Raw genomic sequence first — 19,890 nt, 5'->3', positions numbered from 1 at the left:
TAGGGTTATCTGGGTCTTTTTTTCATGCTGGCTCTAAGGACACTATGGACCTGTCAAAGGCCTGATGTGATATGTTTGCAAGGCACTTCCAAGAGAAAATCTCTTGCATCCGCCAGGACGTGGACTGTAGTGTTATAGCAGGTGGATCAGTATCCAGTGCAGTCTTGTCCAGTTTTGTTGGATGAGCTTTCAGTTGGTACAGTTCAAGGATGCTGACAAGGTGCTTACACAGGTTTGAGCAACCACTTCCGTATTGGATCCTTGCCCCTCTTACCTTATAAAAACCAGCAGGAAAGGAACAGCTGGCTGGGCCAGGAAGGTGATTAATTCCTCCTTGTGAGAGGAAGTATTCCTGAGCTGCTGAAAGAAACAGTGGTGAGACTACTCCTGAAGAAATCCTCGCTGGACCTGGGAGATCTTAACAACTTTAGGGCGGAGACAAATGTTTCTTTCCTGGACAAGGTCCTTAAGCAGCCGGTGGTCAACCAGCTCCAGATGCTCTTGGATGAGACCAGTTATCTAGATCCTTTGCAGTCCGCATTCAGGCAGGGGTTTGGCATGGAAACAGCCTTGGTTGCCTTGTATGATGACCTCTGTCAGGAGAGAGATGGGGGAGTGTGACCCTGTTGATTCTCCTTGATCCCTCGGTGGCTTTCAGTGCCAGTGGCCATGATATCCTCCTGGGGCAACTGTCTGTGCTGGGAGTGGGGGATACCGCATTGCAGTGGTTTTGCTCCTACTTGGATGGTCAGCTCCAGAAGGTGGTGCTTGGGGAATATTGCTTGGCTATGGACTCTCTAGTATGGGATTCCTCATGGGTCAGTTCTGTTCCCCATGCTATTTAACATCTACATAAAACCATTGAGTGGGGTCATCTGGAGTTTTGGAGCGCGCTACCATCACTATTGATGGGGTTGCACTCTCTCTGAAGTAGCACGTTTGTGGCTTGGAGGTTCTTATGGAGCCACCTTTGTCACTTGAGGCTCAAGTGGCCTCAGTGGTACTGACTGCCTTCTATGAGCTTTAGCTGGTGGCCCAGCTACACCCCTGTCTGGACAAGGATAACTTGGCTTCAGTAGCCTATGCTCTGCTGCAGTGCGCTCCATGTGGGGCTGCCCTTGAAGACTGTTCAAAAGCTGCAATTTGTGCAAAATGCGGCAGCCAGATTAAGAACAGGAACCTGAAGGTCTGAGTATATAACACCAACTCTGGTCTGCTTGCATTGGGTGCCCATGTTTCTGAGCCTTATTCATGGTGATAGTTTCAGCTTATAAAGCCTTACACGACTCTGGACTGCAATACCTGATGGAGCACCTCTCCTGGCATGAACCTACCCGGCCACTATGCTCTACATCTGAGGCCTTCCTCCAAGTGTGGCTCAGAAGGTGGCAACAAGAGAAAGGGCTTTCTCAGTGGCGGTCTCCCAATTATGGAATCAGCTCTTCCCACTGAGGCCTACCTGGTGCTGTCATCTTTTCAGCACCAGGTTAAGACTATCCTCTGTTCCCAAGCAACTGATGGCATATGATGGGGCATTTATGTCAGTTTTAGCAGGTCCAGTATCTTACTGTAACTTTTTGGGCTGTTTAAATTGTTTCACATTTTGTATGGCAGAGATTTTATGTTTTTTATAATTTTGCATTGTGATGTGCAGTTTTTGTGAACTGCTCAGAGAACTTCTGCTATTGGGCAGTATAGAAATGAAATACATTTATTATTATTATTATTTGTTATGTTATATAACATAACTACTACTGATATAGGCACTGGCAATACAGCTGTACCTTTTGCTTGGGTGCAGTAGATGCTGAGCATTGTTAAGAGGCGGTTGGTTGTCATGGAGCCCAACTCCATGCTTAGGCCTAGGGTTTCTGTTGCTGCTTAACAGACTTGATATAAAGAAGAAAAATGGCTCCATATCAAAAAATGCTGAAGCTCAAGTAAGGATAGGGTAGAATTCAAGAGGTAAACACAAAAGGAACCCCCAAACTAAGCTGGGAAGGGTAGAAAGGAGAATGTCTGATTTTCTTTTGCCTTTTTGTTTTATCTATTCAAAGCCTCTACATCTGGGAGCACGGAGTCACGGCTAGTACTGCTTTCCTCACTGGAAAGCAGGACTATCCTAACTTGAACAAGTGGATAGGAGTTACCATCTCAGGATGTTCTCCTCCTGACTGAGAGAGGACGCATCTCTTTATCCTGTTGGAGAAATATACATTGGTGAGACTTTATATGTTTGTTCTTTGTTATAGAGCTTGTCCCACTGTGAACTGATCACAGATGATGGGATTCTGCACCTGAGCAGCAGCACATGTGGACATGAAAGACTCCAGGTACTCGAGTTGGACAACTGCCTTCTAATCACAGACGTGACACTAGAACACCTTGAGAACTGCCACAACTTAGAGAGAATTGAGTTATACGACTGTCAGCAAGTCACCCGTGCAGGCATCAAAAGAATAAGAGTATGTACCATGCAACTGTGCTGAAGTGCAGGGCCTCAGTGTTAATATCTCAAGGTAGCTTGTCACGATTTTTCAAATACACATTGAGGCCTTTGTCATATGTCTTAATAAAGTGTCTATTGCAGAAATTCATTCAGCAAAAAGAACACACTCAATACTGAAGTCAACACAAGCTATTTAAATTAATGAACTAGCAGAACAAAGTGAGCCTGCAACAGAAGCAGTGTGCCCTTCCTTCCAACTCCTTGATAAGGATTTCTGGAAAAGGCCAATAACTAGCTTTTTTCTGAAATCCCCATCAAGGGCTGGGAGAAAGGATAGGCACACTGCTCCTGTTGAAGGCTCATTTCGTTCTGTAAATTCATGAATTTAGGATAAAGGCTGTCAGAACGACCCAGATATCCTTACTGGTGTTTGACTTAGGGTGTTTGACTGATTTTTGTTAGTATCAGCTCTGGAGAATGAGATTCACAGAAGCAAATTGTTCCAAGATGTCTTCCAGCAAAAACTCGGTGACAGCCTTTTGCTAAAGTCTCATGTGAAATCATTCAAGCCAATGTTGTCCAGACAGTAGTGTGATGCAGATAATGCTGCCCAAGTGCCAAACTATAGTTCAAGTATCAGGACCATCCAAGGAGACTATACATTCATTCCTTCTCTCACCTCCCCTGGGCATTCAGCCTTCCCTTTACGAGAATAAGATAGCATTATGTATTCACCAGCATTTTTGCTAATGAGTTTGCACCAAATCACAATTTGAAACTGTTGTCAGAACCAGATTTGTAAATTATGATTTGGACTGCAATTAGCAAAGCATCAGTGCAGATTCAGCACTTAACTATAGCTATCTCAAAAGCTAAAATAGAAGAATGCTAAATCTACCAACCAAATCATGGTTTGGCAGAGGACACTGTTCTATCTTCCCTGAGCCAATTCATCCTATATTTACTTTCTGGGTCAAACCATGGAGCAGAGATCACTATCGGATTCACTAATAGCTTTATTGCTTGTAAATGGTTACTCCCTTTCCAGCAATAACACATACTGTACATATAATGTGCCTGCTTTTTCTTCTATACGACTTTCACATTATATTTCAGAATTTTAAGCACAAATACTTGTGGGGGCACAGACTCCCCTTCTCCAAAGCAATCATTGGAGGCAAGAGGAAAGGGGTTCTCTATCTACCCAGAGGCTGTTAAGAATTCCTTGTTAAAAGTGGAGGAAGGATACTGGCAGTTCAGAGCCATTTCTCTTACTCCTTCAGTTATTTATGAATCTTCAACTTAAGAAGTGCCTAAAATACTCTATATTAAAAAAAACCCACTGTGGTCAAAAAACTTTAATTGAAGGCAGGCAGCTACTACAAACATTGTGACAGATTAACTGGCAGCAGCTTACTGCTTATTTCTTCTTCTCTCCTACCCTCAGGGTTAGATTGTTCTTCAGTAGCATTTTTTTTGGTCACTGATAGAACCTTTTGCATGTGCAGCCCCCTGAAAGGCCCCCCCCATTCTCCTAAATAGTTGGGAGTGCCAAGTATGCAGTAACCTGTACTTAGTCTGTGGGTGGCTCCATTCTGCTGCCCTAATGGGCCACACAGGACCAGCGGATTTGCTATTAGAAGCAATGACTCTATAGTTGACTATTTGTATTGTGGGAACTTCCAGTTTTAGAATTGTTGATGTTACTAAAATGGATGTTAAAGCACTATTACAGAACTAAGCTGGGTGGATTTTCATGAGCATGATTTTTACTATAGTGGAACGTAAGTTGTAAGCTAACAGTTATCAGACTTCATTAAGAATGAGTTTCTATCTACAGGCTCATCTGCCAGATGTGAAAGTTCATGCTTACTTTGCTCCAGTAACTCCACCTCCTTCTGTAGGAGGCACTCGACAGCAACTCTGCCGCTGCTGCATTATTCTTTAACAGGTGAAGAGTTGCACTAAAGCTGTTTGATGAAGGAAAGAATGACTAGGCGAGTCCATTATTAACCTATAAAGTGATTTTTTAAAAAAAAAATCATCCAATTCTGTATTGATCATGACTTCAGTGCAAATTTACAGGTAACATATTCTGCGGATATGGAGCAATGCCTATTCTAGCATTTCTGCTCTTGCAATGCCAACATGGTACTAAGTAGTGTACAGATATGAGTGTCAAATTACTTGATTCTGCTGGTTGAAAATACTAAATACCAACAAGTAGAACGCTACTACTACATGAGTAGTAGCTCCAATTGAAGTATCAGACAATCAGTAGGGAAAACTTTAGCAGATGCAACCTTATGTATTTAGAGAGCAATCCTGTGTCCCCTAGACAGCGTCGGGGGAAGATAAGATTTTTTGATTTCCCAGCTCCAAGCTCATAGTGCTACAGGCTTGTAGATGGGACACCATGCTCCCCTCCCCCTTGTAGCTGGGGCGGAGAGAACCACGGTGGCTGCCCCTCTGTGCTGGTAACACAAAGCATGGATGGGGCAAAAAGGGAGTGTTCCTGGGGGTGGGGAGGGGACTGTGGAAGCTGTTTTAGACGGCTTCCTATGCAATCTCCAGCCCCATTCCCACCCCCTCCCCAAAGCCATGCTTAGATTCAGGCTTCTAAGGCAAACTGCAGGGTAGCCAGAGCATGGAAGGAATTCTCTCCTTCATGCTTCAGCTGCCCTGCATTGGATAGGCAGTCGCCTCCAACTTGAGGAAGGCAGAGGTGACCGTCTTTCTCAATAGGATTGTGCCCTTAATGATTGGAGTACAGTCATTCTATAGAGAACCTTCAATTAAATAGGCCACAATTCAGGTAATGTTATGCCTACCATGTTTTGAAACAGAGCATATTATTTTACTTGTTGAACAAGAGCACTTGCTACACTGGAGAAATTCTAAAGGCTGTTTCCCAATGGCAGTTATAAGCAAATTGTTAAGACTGATTCCTTGAAAGTTGTGGAAAGACTGTTGAGTGGCCTAAGATAGAAAAGGTATACTGTATAGTAGTTAGGCTGAAAAAGAATAAGCCTTTAAACAATTTGTACAATACAAGTAACCTTGAGAGAAGGTGGAACAGTGCTTTTGCCCCATAGGGTATGATCTTTTAATCCAATGCTGCAAATCTAGAATGCTAAAATCTTTAATTTAAAACTGGCAATTGATATCTAAGACAAAGTCTTAAAGAATTATAGAATAGTCGGTCATAGGATACAGTGCAAGCAAATATAAATACATTTGTAAAATATCAAGGTTTGGATTTTTCTAATTGTTGGGAGGTGTATTTGCTCTGAAAATTGGTTTGAGCATAACATACATGGATTGTAGCAGATCTTTCTCTCCAAAGGCATTCTCTCCTTTGCCTTGTCAAAGCCACCTCCTCCACTTGCTTCTTTTCCAGCTATTTGGCAGCACTAATGGAGAGGACAGCAAAGAAGCAGCTTTTGCATTACTGATGAGGCTTCTTGCATGTCCTCTCTGTTAGCACTGAGTACGGATGTCAGAGAATTCCACCACGGATCTTTGTGAGGCCGAATGCCAGTGCATTTGGCCCCCCGAAATCCGTGGCAGAATGAAGCCCCCCCCACAAAAGGCTCGCGAAACGGAGCACTTACCTGCTACCATCTGTGCTGACTTGTGAATGGCAGCCGTGCTGCGGCCGCCATTCACTTCCTCATCATAGCTGTGATAGGCTACGTAAATAATTACGTAGCCTATCACGGCTAACGCAGGGACACCATTTGCGTCCCTGCGGAGGCCGTGATAGGCTACGTAAGTATTTACGTAGCCTATCATGGCAAGCTAAAAAAAAAAGCTTACGCAAATGGTGGCAGCTACGGCGGCCGCCATTGGTGTTCTCTTTTTTCGCTGTTTTAGCCTATGGAAATATTTACGTAAACTATTATGGCAAAAAAAAAACGGGAATGCAAATAGCGTAGTGGGCGCTATTTGCATTCCTTTTCCCCCCCACCGTAATAGCTTACGTAAATATTTACGTAGGTTAAAACGGTGAAAAAAAGGGAATGCAAATGGCGGCCGCTGTAGCAGCCGCCATTTGTGTATGCCTTTTTTTAGCTTGCCATGATAGGCTACGTAAATACTTACGTAGCCTATCACAGCCTCCGCAGGGCTGCAAATGGTATCCCTGCGTTAGCCGTGATAGGCTACGCAATTATTTACATAGCCTATCACAGCTATGATGAGGAAGCGAATGGCGGCTGTAGCGGATTTTTTTTTTTTTTGGCCTGCAGGCTGTGGGCGGCCCCGGCCGGCAGCTCCGCGGAATCTCTGCGGAGCTGGCCGAGTTAGGATTTCGGAGGGAGGTGCGGAGCGCCTCCCCCCCCCACCGCGAATCACCCCGCCAAAAAGGAAGTGACTTCCGTACATCCCTAGCACTGAGAGGATTCTTGGCTGGATCCTTACCAGCAAAGCTGTAATGCAGGAACGAGATGAGCAGTGGGTGTATCCAGCCCTCTTTGCCAGTTGGCCATTTCTGACATACTGGATTTCACACTTAACATACAAAAGCCATTGTCTACAATTAACGTACGTACACTGGCTGCCTTTAAACTTAAGGCTAAGCTATGGTTACATGTTACATGAATACATTCAGGCTTGTGTGCTTCCTCCACTCTTACTTCAGTAAACCCTAATTAAGACTAACCAGAGTTTGTCCAGGTTCCAACAGAATACTAGATTGTAGTTAACTGAAAACAGAAGGAAAAGTTTCTGCTCTTCCCATGGCTGTGCTGGAGGAGGAGGAGGAGGGGAGCACACAAGCCCAAGGCTTGTCTACATAACACTGAATCCTATTTCAGCATAGTGTTTGAATGCAGCGAATATCTTCGCTGAAACTCAACGTAGATTCAATCAAGTCTCACTAGCCCACTGAAAGTTTTCGTATATACGGTAATGTATTTTTGTAAGATTGAGTTGGGAGAAGTAGGCACGTTCTTATGCAACTAACTTTTTTATATAAAGAGGGCACATGATATAGAACCATGCCTGAGATTATAGACCAGAGCATTTTAAAGTTATTTCTTTAATGCTCTTTAAACAACGTGCTGACAGAACAATGGATTTAAGGATTCAATTCAGCTTAGCTAAAGGATGAAGGTATTTAATTCTGAAGAAGGTAACATTGGGAATACAGTAAGAGCTTTATATTAATGTTCTTAAGACTACTTGAAATTAATAAAACTACGTGAGGATATGTATTACTACACTGAGCACGCCAGTAACAGAAAATATTCCTTCTACTGCCACAGAAAACTATTCTATAACAGCACATATCTGTAAGATTTGCTATTTGTCTATGGTAATTAAGCTGTCAAGAGAAATACTAATAGCTTGTCAAACGAAAATGTTTTGATGTGATTGACTCTCATAAAGTCAAGTGTTTATGAAATTCAAGTTGTTAAGCAAATACTTGCGCCAAGTCAAATAATTTGGTATAGGATATTACTTAAATAAAGTCATTCATATTTAGAATGGTTTCAGTAATTTCAAAACCAAAAATGGCAAATCAGTATCAACTAAAATCTTATATCAACAGCACTTTTAAATTCAACAGGGCATATGTATCACTCATTTAAACTAATGTTCTTACTATCAACCGTTCCATAAAGTGTCACAGGAAAGGGCTGGAATATTTCTCTCCAAATCAATACCTCAGTACCACCTGCATCTGCAATGTTAATTACTACATCTTACAAAAGCAAACTTAAAGAAAAATACTTACAAAATATTGGAAAATGTTTTTACTGAAATTGAAATGTATACATCTTATTTAAAAACAAAACGCAAATTTGCTGGTGCTATTAATTAAATCCAAGTGAACCAAACTACTGTACAGCTTTTAAAATTGAGTGACTTTTTTCAAAGATTCTCCACAAATTTGAAAAATGCTGCTAAGATGACGCATTGAGTCAAATGAAGACACCCCAATACAACCAAAAATAATTTATAGGCAAGAACAACTCAAAACAGTTTATGCTCACAAGCTACACTCTCCCTCCCCATCAGTGCAGAATAGTCTAGGTCATGGGGACTGGGTGGAAGCAAGCACTCATCCTAACACCTGTAATTTAATTATTTTCTTAGAATAATTGGATTAACTAAGCACTTAGCCGAGGGAAAATTTAAAAATGGGAATGAAATTAAGAACAGTATTAGACGTGCTGCTTTTCCCCTCTCAAATGTTCACTATCATTCAAGATTTCAGCTATTCAAAAGAAAAAAAAAGCCCGCACACCGCAGTGGTGGAACAACCTGCGTTCTGTGAATTAATGTCCCTCAAATACTTATATTAATACATAATCCAGAACAGATACATAACATAATCTATTGCTGGACAGTTATCTCTGATGTTCAGGTAACATTTAAGGACATTTTTGCAGTTCATTAAGATGTGCAACTGCTAATCAAGTATTCGGTTGTATGGAAGAGGCACTGTAACTATGGTCTTCCACAAGAGTTGGAGAAAAAAGGAAGTGACAGTTCATACCTAGGAGTGATCATGAGGAAGAACTGGTCTGCCCCTAAAGAGAAAATGTCTTGCAATTTGATTCATGGATTCTTGCTTAATGCTCCAATATTGTCCCCTTGGAGACAGTGACACTCCCTTTTTCTCCATGAGGAAGTCCTAACTCACTACCACTTAATTAGTGTGGTTTGAAAAACAAAAAACTGAACTGCAGCACTGCTTCATTCAAAAAACTAAAAAGGCATGATGCATAGGCAGATTTTCTCCAATTAACCTGTCACAAAGCAAAATATTGTACCTCACAGGATTTATTCTAATCCTCTTAATTAGGTACTCATGGTAATGTGTTTTGCTGCATGCTTAATTTTCATCTGGCTAGGACTTAGTAAGAAGTCCAACTCTGACATTTACACTTCTTACATTCACGCTTATACACAATTTATACAGAGGATGCCATTTTGACAGCTTTACTCTCAAGACCCCAAACCTGATTGCTATTATCTTTACTAGTTATCTCCACACAAATTACTATGTGCTCTGCTAACATCAAAAAATAAAATCAGCATAAAGGTACAAGCAAGTAATAGACAAACTGGCACAGAAAGGTAAATGCCCAGAGTAAGTTTACATTCAAACTGGATACAGTGTAATAGGAAAGCAGTACTGCTTCTAGAAACTGCATCTACTGGCCATAGCTTGCCATATTTTTTTCAAAAACGGGCAAACACCTTTGTTTACTGTTTTTTCCATGCCTGTACATAAGCTGTTGCGGCACTGATACCTCTTATGAGGACATTTGGCTATGGCAGTGGTAAGTTCATCTACTAAACAGCTCATTAGAAAGGTCATCTTGTGTTTTCAATATGAAACATTCTATACGGTGAAGTCAGATCCCTGAAGAGACTTGATGTTATTTGTCATTCTTGAACATGACTTCATTCTATACTGGAATATCAGTCCATCATATGTATGGCAACATCACTTCAAAATTATATGGAAGCCTTCGCCATTTTCAGCTGTGGAGGGGGGGAAAATAAGCAATTCAAAAAAGAGTCTCATCTTTTAAATAAAATTTGTATCAGCCAGAACAAAGTATCAATTTAAAAAAAAACTTCCATCTTACTCATAGTACTTAACAATATGCCCATATGGGTACAGCAAGTTATTTAAAAGTGTTTCATAAAAACTGCTTCTACAGCCAATAAAATTGCATTGCAAATCTAACCGTTCACAAGACCCTAAGACTACATCCTTTGTGGCTTCCAGACTGCAATTTTCCCATTCCACTTTACACACACTGGCCACGTTTGCACGTCATGCTAAGCCACCTTGTGAATAAGCTACGCAGTGTGGGTTGTCCGTGGAACAGCCCATGGTATGCCCGGCTATTGGGCTCATCATGGTTTGTTCTCCCCCTCCTTCCCCTTGCTCCTCCAGCTGGTATCCCAGTATCCTTTGCCAGCAGAACCCATCTTATCTCCCCCTCCCCACTCTGGCTGCTATCCCTTTTCATTCACAGCTGTTTAAATTTTTTTCTAGAGGTTAAAAATGTGCAATTAGACGGGAACTTTGCGCATCTGTAGTAATGAACTAGTTAAGGCAGGTGCACAAATTTCCCCCGTTTACTTCCCAGCCATTACTTTTATGCAGAATTTCCATCCATTTACTTCCCAGCCATTAAATTTGCATAAATTTCCCAGTTCAAATTGTGCAAATATTCCTGAGGTGGCAAAACAGGACAGAGCAAATGGGCGCCAGCATCAGTGGTACTTACACCTGCCCCCCCCAGGGGGCCCCATTCACTCAGCCATCTTTTCAGGGTTTTTTTCTAGAACTATCAGGAAACTGCAGCAGCAGGTGCTCCAAAAAGGAGCTGCGAAAAGGGGTGGGTGAGGCGAAGCAAATATCTCCCCTTTCTGGAATAGCTGGAGACTTGGGGAAGTGTTGAAAAGGTGGATGGCACTGAGAAATATCAGTTCAACACTTAATAGCGATAGAATCACATTGCCAAAGGGGAGATATTGTATACCTTTTGGTGCACCTACTTTTGTTGCTCCCCACCCCTCTTTTGGTGCTTTTCAACTGACAACTTGACAATTGGACCCTGGCAACTGTGTGCAAGTTAGCTTATCAGTCTTGCCTTTGTCTGTTTACATGTATGTTACCTACTCCACTTCACCTCTCCCTTTGACAGCAGAAACATACAAGGAAAATGACAAGGCAAGACTACACATATCAGACAGCCATAAGAGCGCACTTGCAACAGACCAAAAAAAAAATATTCTACACACACATTTGCACAACTTTTTTTAAAGGGTGGTGAACCACTGACAATTTTGGTTTCTCCAAAGTGCTGCTTGGGCAACGTTGGAGGTGCTGTCACTGGCGGCACCAAGGAAGCAATTGCAAAGAGTGGCATGAATTTTTGCCACTCTTGCCAAGTGGCTCTAGCTGATCCCTGCAACCCACAATGAAATCATTTTCCTGGGTTTGGACAACATGGCAACCCTTTGTGAATCAAACAACCCCTGGGACAAGCCATGGGTTGTTAGGGTGGCTTGTTGCCAAAAAATTAGCCACCCTGCAGGACGTGGTCCCAGTTCAGATGACCCAACAACCCACTGCGGCTAGTTACCCACAATGGGTTGCTGTGTTGTGCGAACCCAGTCATTGATTTCATCAATTCCGATAACTCACGTTTTGCAAAATGTAAAGGACAGCTATAAATACTTTTTAAAACTTCTTCCAAGTGAAATTCTAGTAGTTTTAGCTTCTGAGATCTGAATGTTTACCAAAAGGACAACCGTTTCTTAACTTCAGTATACAGAAGCTTCAAATGTAAAAATAATGAACCACAGAGTGCTTGGAATCCAGGGAGGCCCTTGTTTCTTCACATGCATGGGGGGGTGGGGTGGGAGTGGCCAATTTTTCCTTCTAGCAGGAGCCCCTTGCATCTTATTGGGTGCTACTCCAGATGGTCCCCAAGATGGGGGGGGGGGGGCTTTTTAGAGAACTGTCCTGGAGGGCAACTGAAAAGCTCCCATACTGGGAAAATCACCAACAATGCTTTGCATTCTGGCCATTATCTGTGTATGACAACTAGTAGTGTACAAGTCTACTTAATGCATTATTGTATATGTACTTCATATACTCTTTATGCCTGAGATGCCACACTATATAGTTAGACAATGCAAACTTGTCTCCAAATCTGTTTATTGTGGTCCATGACCAGATTGAGGTTACACAAATGTGTCAATTATGTGAGGTGGGAGAGAGAGAATGGTGTCCCACCCACCACTTTCTGCCTTAGGAGAAGATTTGTGAGGTGGGTAACTTATTTCACCTATTTCCACAGAGGTAGTGCAAACAGAGCCTTGCTACCTTTCTTCCCCTAGCCTTTTTCCTGCCTGACAGCAAGCAGGGCAACTTCCTGCTTCTTAGCAACCTTTTTTTTAACACGACAAACAGAACAAGAGTTTTTGTCTTCTTACTCTCCCCATTTTAAATCCACCAGATGAGAGGAAAATGGCCAAAATATTAAGTCAACACCACAGGGGCAAAATGTCCTCCAAGAAACAACTCAGATCCTGTTGGGAGCTACAAGGAGGAGCATTCCCACTGACTTTCCAGAATAGGCAGATCACAGACTCAAGTGGTGGTACAGGGCCCTGCCCCCCTCAAACCACAAGAAAAATATGAAGCACAAAAAGAAATGGGAACACTACTGATCCACCTTAGGCTCACCCAGTCCTTATTGTTCTTGTTCCAGCTCATATGCCAGATCAAGTGGTCATCATCACGCTCCCAGTGCCAGCCACTAGAGCCATTTCAAATAGTCCCTACCCACACAGGAGCATCACCCCCAAGACCCTCCCCACCAGAGAATACCAAATATGACTCCATGTTTCCCACTCAGGATGAGGACTATCTTGACCTTCTCCTAGTAGGGAGGATTAAGGAGGCTCCTTCCTGAACAGTATGACATCTCAAATCAGTTCCAAAACTGCCAATATCATAATGCTCTTATACAAATCTATGGTGTGACCACACTTTGAATACTCTGTATAGGTCTGGTCACCACACCTCAAAAAGAATAATGTAGGGCTGGAAAAGGTTCAGAAAACAGCAACCAAAATGATCATAGGAGCTGGAGCAACCCTCCCATGAGGAAAGGTTACAATGTTTGGGGTTGTTTGGCTTAGAAAAAAGGTAAGTGGAAACATAATAGAGGTCTACAAAATTATCCATGGTATGGAGAAACTGGTTAGGGAGAAGTTTTTCTCCCTCTTCTAAAATACTAGAACCTGTGGTCATTCCACGAGGCTGAATGGTAGAAGATTCAGGACAGATAACAAAGAGGAAGTGATCTTTTTCTCTTTGATACCCATCTTTCTCCTGTCTTTTCTTTAGTCACGTTTCCATCTCAGCTTTCAAAAAACCATTATTGTGTTTGTTGTACATGGTTCCAGCATTTACTGCATGTGCTCCAGCTTCTTTTTCAGCTGCAATACATTCCATGACTGGGGAACTCCTCCCAGAGAAAACCAACAAGCTTCTGTTTGCTTTGCCTCAAGAAGTTGGTGGAAGGAGTTACTCACTTCAGATGTTATTGTTTGAAAAGCAAGAACTTTCACAGTGTGTCCAATGTTCCTTTCAGCAGCTTTTGAAACGTAGAGAGTTTAAAATACACTTTGAGGGTTCAGAGAGACACTGAAAGGGAATCTTGATAAAACCTTTCTTGCAGATGTTACGAAGCAATGCCTCTGGCTCACAATTATCTGGTACAAAATTTTACTGCAAACATATTTTGAGATGCTTTGTATGTCATACTAAACCATGTTTTAGCCTTATGAGGTCAAGCTTCATTGAACCTTGGGCTCATGTGCTCCCCACCCCAGTCTGATGAAGCCACGAAGAAACTGAAGCTTTTGCTTCCATTTTAGATTAGCATTCGGATGATACACCAAACTGTAAAGTGTGGTTAATCTTAAGTATGCTAAGTAGAAGCCAGCTTCATAAACCTGGTTTTAGGCTGGCTTGTTTCCATAGTTAAGATTAACCAGAGGTTTGTTGGGTTTTAAGCCGTGGTTAATAAAAAATTGAAATAAAAGGTTCTGAAATCCTTCCTGCAGCCACACTGGGGTGGAGGAGGTGGGGTGCAAGCCTGAAACTTGTTCTTGTAATGCTAAACTATGAGCTGGTTTGCATGATCATTATAGGCTAAACAAGGCATAGTGGCTTGTTTAAGTTGTGATTTGCATAATCACCTGCCCCGTCACAGCTTGTTGTGTCGTCCAAACCTGGGCAGCATGGCTTGTTTGAGGGGGAAACAACCCTTAAATAACTCATGGCCTGTAGTTGAGTTATTTGAGGGTTGTTTTCCTCTCAAACTAGCCATGCTGCCTGAGTTCAAATAACATGACAAGCTGCAGCCAGGCAGTGATTATGCAAATCGAGCCTGGCACGTGCTGTGGCTTGTTTAGCCTACAATGATTATGCAAACCAGGTCTATGGTTTAATGTTACACACAACTCAGTGATGTTTAAAAAAACCAAACCAGAAAGATCAGGCTATGTGATATGGTTAAAAACCTGAAACATCCTAGATCATAACACTGTGGGTTTATTAGCATACCTTTTATTGTGGTAACTAAGAAGCAGCTTTCATCTTCAAAGTTTTGAACCATCTAGGAAGAAAGATTAAATACCATTTCTTGAGAACATGCATAGCAATATACCACATTTTCACTCATTAAAACGAAGTTGTTGCAAGGAGAGCTGGACTGTTCTACAAGCAGCAACCTGATCATCTGATTCTTTCCCCTCCTTTCAAATCTAATTCTCCCAACTTTCTCTTCCTTTAGTCAAAAGTACAATGGTTACACAGCGACCTGGTTCGTATATAATGACAACTCCGAGTATAGGCTGAGTATGGGTTGTCATTGAATTGTGGGTTGTCATTCTGTGCAAACCCCGCACTACAGTTTAACTACGGGTTGTTAACAACAAATAACCCACAGTTCACAACCCAACAAACCATGGGTTCTCTACCTGGGTTGTTCATGGTTAACAATCCATAGTTAAGCCACAGTGTAGGGTTTGCATGTAACAACAACTCATGATTAAATGACAACCCATACTCAACCTATACTCTGGGTTGTCACTATATGCGAACCAGGTCTATATCACAATTTCTATTACGTGTCAACAAAACGTGACAATAACATACATGGGGTCTCTTATTTATTTATACAGAAATACCATGATTTATATTTTACACATGTGGAATGTTAACATTGCAGCAGGGACCAGGGCACTGGTGGCTACTAGGAGAAGTATGGCCAGTAATGGGTCCTCAGGTCAAAGGATGGGGCTCATCTGCCACTTTGGTCTTAGAAGTACTGAAAGCCATAATTCACCGTTTGCTTTCAAAAGTACACATGAACTCTTTTCCCTAACTATAGACCCAGACAACTAAGTTTTAAATTTACACAGAAGTATACTTGGAAACTTCATGTAGCATTAAATGCATTATTTCTAATGAGACCTGCTGTAACCAACAGGAGACTTCAGCTGACAAGAATCAACCTGTTTATGCAGTCTGTTGTAATTTTAATTGTTTGATGCTGTTAGCTGCCTTGAGTTTCCACTGGAAAAGGCTAGAAATTCAATTCCTAAATACTGCAGGAAAAATAAACTATGTCACACTAAAGCAGCTTAAAATTCCTTGTTTGCTGATGTGTATTCCCTATTACACGTGATCAGGATGTGGTGGGGGCAAAGCAGCTATCAGCTGGGTCGCTTCATACTTGTTGTGCTTTCCCCTATTGTGGAGGATCTGGCATGGGCGAAGAGGCCTAATACAAAGCACAGGTTGGAGTTCCAGACAGAGCTTTGTGATGCCAACCTCCCATCCCAACTCAATTCCCCGCCTCTGGAGTAAACAGTTCATATTTGAACCTCAGCTGTACCCCTTTAAGATCTGAATTCTTAATTAGAAGTAAAAAAAAAAAATGAGAACACATAGATGGGAACAAAATCAAATTTACCTGATCGCTGACAAGGATATGGATGCCAGTAGGACCTTGTCTGTAAACCTGGTTAATCTGATGCAAAGGAATATTGAACACCAAAGCAAGCTTGCGAGTGACTTCTGAGGCAGCCATTTCTTCCAAGTAGATTGCATGATAAACTAAAATGAAAAGGTCTTTAACTATTCTTGTGTTCCTCAAAAATACAGGTTTCCCTGGTTTCTTTCTTTTGTTAAAGTTGTTGGAATCTTAATCTCAAAACTTGTATTGCCATTCAGAAAAAAAAAAAAGTAATATGGACCATCAGAAACAAACTCTTTTGCATTTTAGATCTGTGATAGCTGGCATTTGCAACATCTACCCTAGAGACCTACGTCCTATATATTCTCTCTAACCCAAGGGCAGGAATCCTAATCTTTCAACTAGTCTGAGCAGAACCTCAGATAGCAGAATTGATACCAATTACCCAAATTCTAATCCGCACCATCATTCCCTTCCATAGTATCCTCAAATTGGAACTGAGCCACAGCACAATGTATTTCTTCCAAACAATTCTCCAAATTAGATCCAATATTGAGCACAGACAGCAGCATTACTTTCTAAATCTCAGCTACAGTGCACCTAGAAACCTCTTTCAGTCAAAGGACTGAATTCAGTTTTGGAGAAGCTCTTGGGGGCCTCATTCCATTGGGTGGGGCTGAAGGCAAAAGCAGCAGGGCCAAAATACAAAAAATACTAGCATATTGTACCCTAAAGCTCTTTCTGCCAATAACTTAGCTTTAGGGGAGGCATAGCAACCTTTCAGAAAGGGGAAAAAACTGCATAAAAAGCCAGGAAACCACCAAACAATCAGTGGTCGGGGGGGAAGGGGGAAGCTTCCTGGGAAATCCTGGCCAGATTGGGACCCCAGGAGGGCTGGACTTGGGCCCCAGGCCTGACGTTCTGCACCTGTCACCTAGACAGCAACTGAAAGATTATGTCGGAATGTCACGGTGTGCATCAAGGCTAGAAGAAGATCAGCATGGGTCCTTGTCCTTTGAAAGTAGCAGCACCACATAGTGAATGTGTGCAGACTTGTTCCTTGCATGTATAGTAAATGCTGACATGTCCAAAAGATGACAGTGCCAGCAGCAGAGAGGGTGAAGGAGAGGCAAGGTCTTACCTCATTTGAGCTGAGGCTTAGAGAAGATTGAGAAATAGCAGGAGTCTCCTGTTTTCCTAACTTCTGCAAGCCACAATGTGAGCACTCTGGGGAGGGAAGATGTGTTGCTGAGTATTCTAATTTCTAGCAAGTGAATTTGTGGATGCCCAATTATGTGCTTCTTTAGTAACCCTTCTTTTCTAGTCTGAACATGCCTACCTCCCGCTGCCTATCTTCATATGTTTTGCCTTCTAGGCCATTCATCATCTGTGTAGGTCTCCCTGTACCCTTTCCAGCTTGCCAGCATCCTTCTTAAACTGTTTGCCCAAAATTGTGTGTTGAACACAGTACTCAGTATGTGGTCTTACAAGTGCTTAAAGAAGAGGTACTTCCCAAGGCTTGGACACAGTGCATGTGTCAATGCAACCTAAAATAGCAGGATCTTTTTCTCACAGCATCACATTGTATATTCATGTCCAGACTACCATCCACTATCATCCTCAAGTCTGTCTTGCATTTTATGCTTGTGCCTTCAATCCTTCCAACACTTTCCATTTTTTCTTACTAAGCTTCAGATTATTTCTGCTAGTTGACATCTTAAGTACCACAATATTATGTTATATTTTTAGATTTTCCTCTGAGGTATTTGCAAGTTCACCCAGTTTGGTTACCTATAAATTTGATAAGTATCCTTTTAAAATAGATATCCTTTACTAGCTCATTAATAAAGCATCAGATCAGGGACCCCCTATGGAATCCCACCAAACTTCTTTTCAGCTTAATGCAGATTGTACCAATACACCAAGCATCTGTGAACAGAAACCCTTTTCAAACTTTTCTTTAGATGATTGTCTTGTAGGACCTGATCAAAAGCTGCCCTTATGTCAATAGCATCTCTCTGGTTTACTAATCCACTTACCTTGAATAAAGGAGACAACTACACAGTTTGGCATGATGTTTTTAGGATGTCAATGCTGGGCTCTAACTCTCACTTCTTTTTGCCCTTCTAGTAGTTTGCAAGTTCTTTATGCACTCCAGTATTTTCCCCATGTATTAGGTCAGATAATCAGTCTTCAGAACACTGGGTATCTGTGCTTCTTCAAATGGAAGTTCAAATAATTTGGATTTTTCCCCACCTGCTCATTAGAGACTATTCTCACTCACATGGTAACATTCTAGTTATATTTGTTTCATATAAATATCCAAGGAATCTGCAGTCCCCTGGCTTATTGCAAGGGCCCAAGATGGCTGTAAGTGATGAATAAATTGCATTCTTCTAAAGTATAGCAATAGAACTGACAAGTCACATACCAAATATTGCACCATTCCTGCTCTCTCCACTGCCTGAGTCTTGCTGCCTTTCCAGTTGTACACTTCTTGATTGCTCCTGGCATACATAGATTGTTAGACGTGGCCTAACAGACCTGGAATGTAAAGCCAAAAAATAAATACTCCTGTACAAAATACTGTGGATGTACGTCCATTTTATTTTGTTACTTGGACACTATTCTTTACAAACTACTTAAAATTTGATGCAAACTATCAAAGATTGTTTAGTCTAATGACTAATCTCAGAACCACTGAGACTGTCTGATGCTGGTGAATTAATCTTCAAATTTAAAATTAAAGCAATTAAGACACTGGTGTATGGTGCAATTTTGTAATATAACTATTGCAGTAGCAGAAGTAACAGCAAGTTAACATAATCTATTATGCCAGCTTAATTCATAGTTAGAAATCTGCAATTGTTAATATTTAGTAGCCATGACCTCAAGAACTTTAGGTTGGTTATAGCTCACCTAAATGAGAAGATTTGTCTCTTGGCAACAAACCCATCCGTCTTCAAGAAATCAGTACTGCCCAACTGCATTGCTACCAGTCTTACAGTCTACCTTTGAGCTCATCAGTGCCTGCATCATATCTGTGGCCTGCCCTGAAGGTGTACAACAAAACATTCTTCTTTTGAGCACAGTACTTCCAACTCCTGCATGAGCTCACACAGGCATATGCCAATCGAAAATCTAAATTAATATCTCCCAAATCCCTCTAGTCTAAGACAGACTTCCTTATATAACCGATACAAGCAGAGTTGACACTGGGATACTACTTACCTTGATTTAAGTGCATTGTAAAGCCGAATTCCATCAGCTGGACCACAGATTTGTACCAGATCTTCTCTTGTCAGCTTCAATAAATCAGCACCTACAAAAATATACAGAATAGCATCTAGATAGTCTCTAGATTAGAATGCCAACTTTAGCTGTTGGAAAGCAATGCTGTCATGGACAGATAGATTACACTTTTGGCTACATTTCTGCACAAGTTACTAGCAGCTCTTGCTAACATAATGGTTTGGCTTTAAGGAATACTAAGCACAAGTAAGCTCCTCTAGCTACACACTCAACCTTCCTGACATTTAAAATGTTGATGTATAATCAGATTTCATTTTGTATCACAATTCAGAGCACACTTACAAGATGTTTTATACACACTTTGATAAGATACAGGAAAAATAACATAAGGTATATGATTATTACATAATCCACTGGCTCTTGTAAACAAAAGGCGTGTTATGTTCTTTCCTTGCTTTCTTCCTACCATAAGAGCTGGTAATGCCACTGTTGCCAAAAATGCATTCCAATGGATTGCACTTCAGTGCCCCCATCCCCAAAAGACTGAGCTGAAATGAGAAGCATGCACAACCATCTACTTCTGTTTGAACAAGCTCTGTTGGTTTCAGGGAGTTAGTTGAAGAACTTTTCCTAATTTACATGCCTAGCAGCAGT

The 19,890-nt window shown here is 41.5% G+C and overlaps 2 protein-coding genes across 5 annotated transcripts in view; one reads left to right on the top strand and one right to left on the bottom strand.

The window, feature by feature from the left end:
* Window positions 1-7,934, top strand: part of FBXL2 (F-box and leucine rich repeat protein 2) — a 51,971-nt gene extending 44,037 nt beyond the window's left edge. The window contains exons 14-15 of one of the 2 annotated variants that reach the window (XM_084858026.1): window positions 2,253-2,333; window positions 4,290-7,934. In XM_084858026.1, coding sequence (XP_084714152.1) covers window positions 2,253-2,333; window positions 4,290-4,397 — 189 coding nt within the window. In that variant the 3' untranslated portion in view covers window positions 4,398-7,934. Of the gene's footprint in view, window positions 1-2,252; window positions 2,466-4,289 lie in introns of both variants that reach the window. The other variant, XM_084858025.1, reaches the window with a different exon arrangement.
* A 461-nt stretch (window positions 7,935-8,395) lies between these two features.
* UBP1 (upstream binding protein 1) overlaps window positions 8,396-19,890 on the bottom strand; it is a 34,438-nt gene continuing 22,943 nt past the window's right edge. For 2 of the 3 annotated variants that reach the window (XM_084858021.1, XM_084858022.1), the window contains 5 exons: window positions 19,216-19,306; window positions 18,416-18,528; window positions 15,982-16,124; window positions 14,568-14,619; window positions 8,396-9,949 (listed from right to left, as the gene is read on the bottom strand). In XM_084858021.1, the coding sequence (XP_084714147.1) occupies window positions 9,912-9,949; window positions 14,568-14,619; window positions 15,982-16,124; window positions 18,416-18,528; window positions 19,216-19,306 (437 nt within the window). In that variant the 3' untranslated portion in view covers window positions 8,396-9,911. Of the gene's footprint in view, window positions 9,950-14,567; window positions 14,620-15,981; window positions 16,125-18,415; window positions 18,529-18,906; window positions 19,038-19,215; window positions 19,307-19,890 lie in introns of those variants that run through there. The other variant, XM_084858024.1, reaches the window with a different exon arrangement.

This window comes from Heloderma suspectum, chromosome 5, assembly GCF_057233095.1.
Source record: "Heloderma suspectum isolate Gila_16-S chromosome 5, 16-S_ref, whole genome shotgun sequence".
In the NCBI taxonomy this organism is placed as follows: Eukaryota; Metazoa; Chordata; class Lepidosauria; order Squamata; family Helodermatidae; genus Heloderma; species Heloderma suspectum.
Note: the sequence above shows the minus strand (reverse complement) of the source record. Positions and strands in the feature narration are given on the sequence as shown.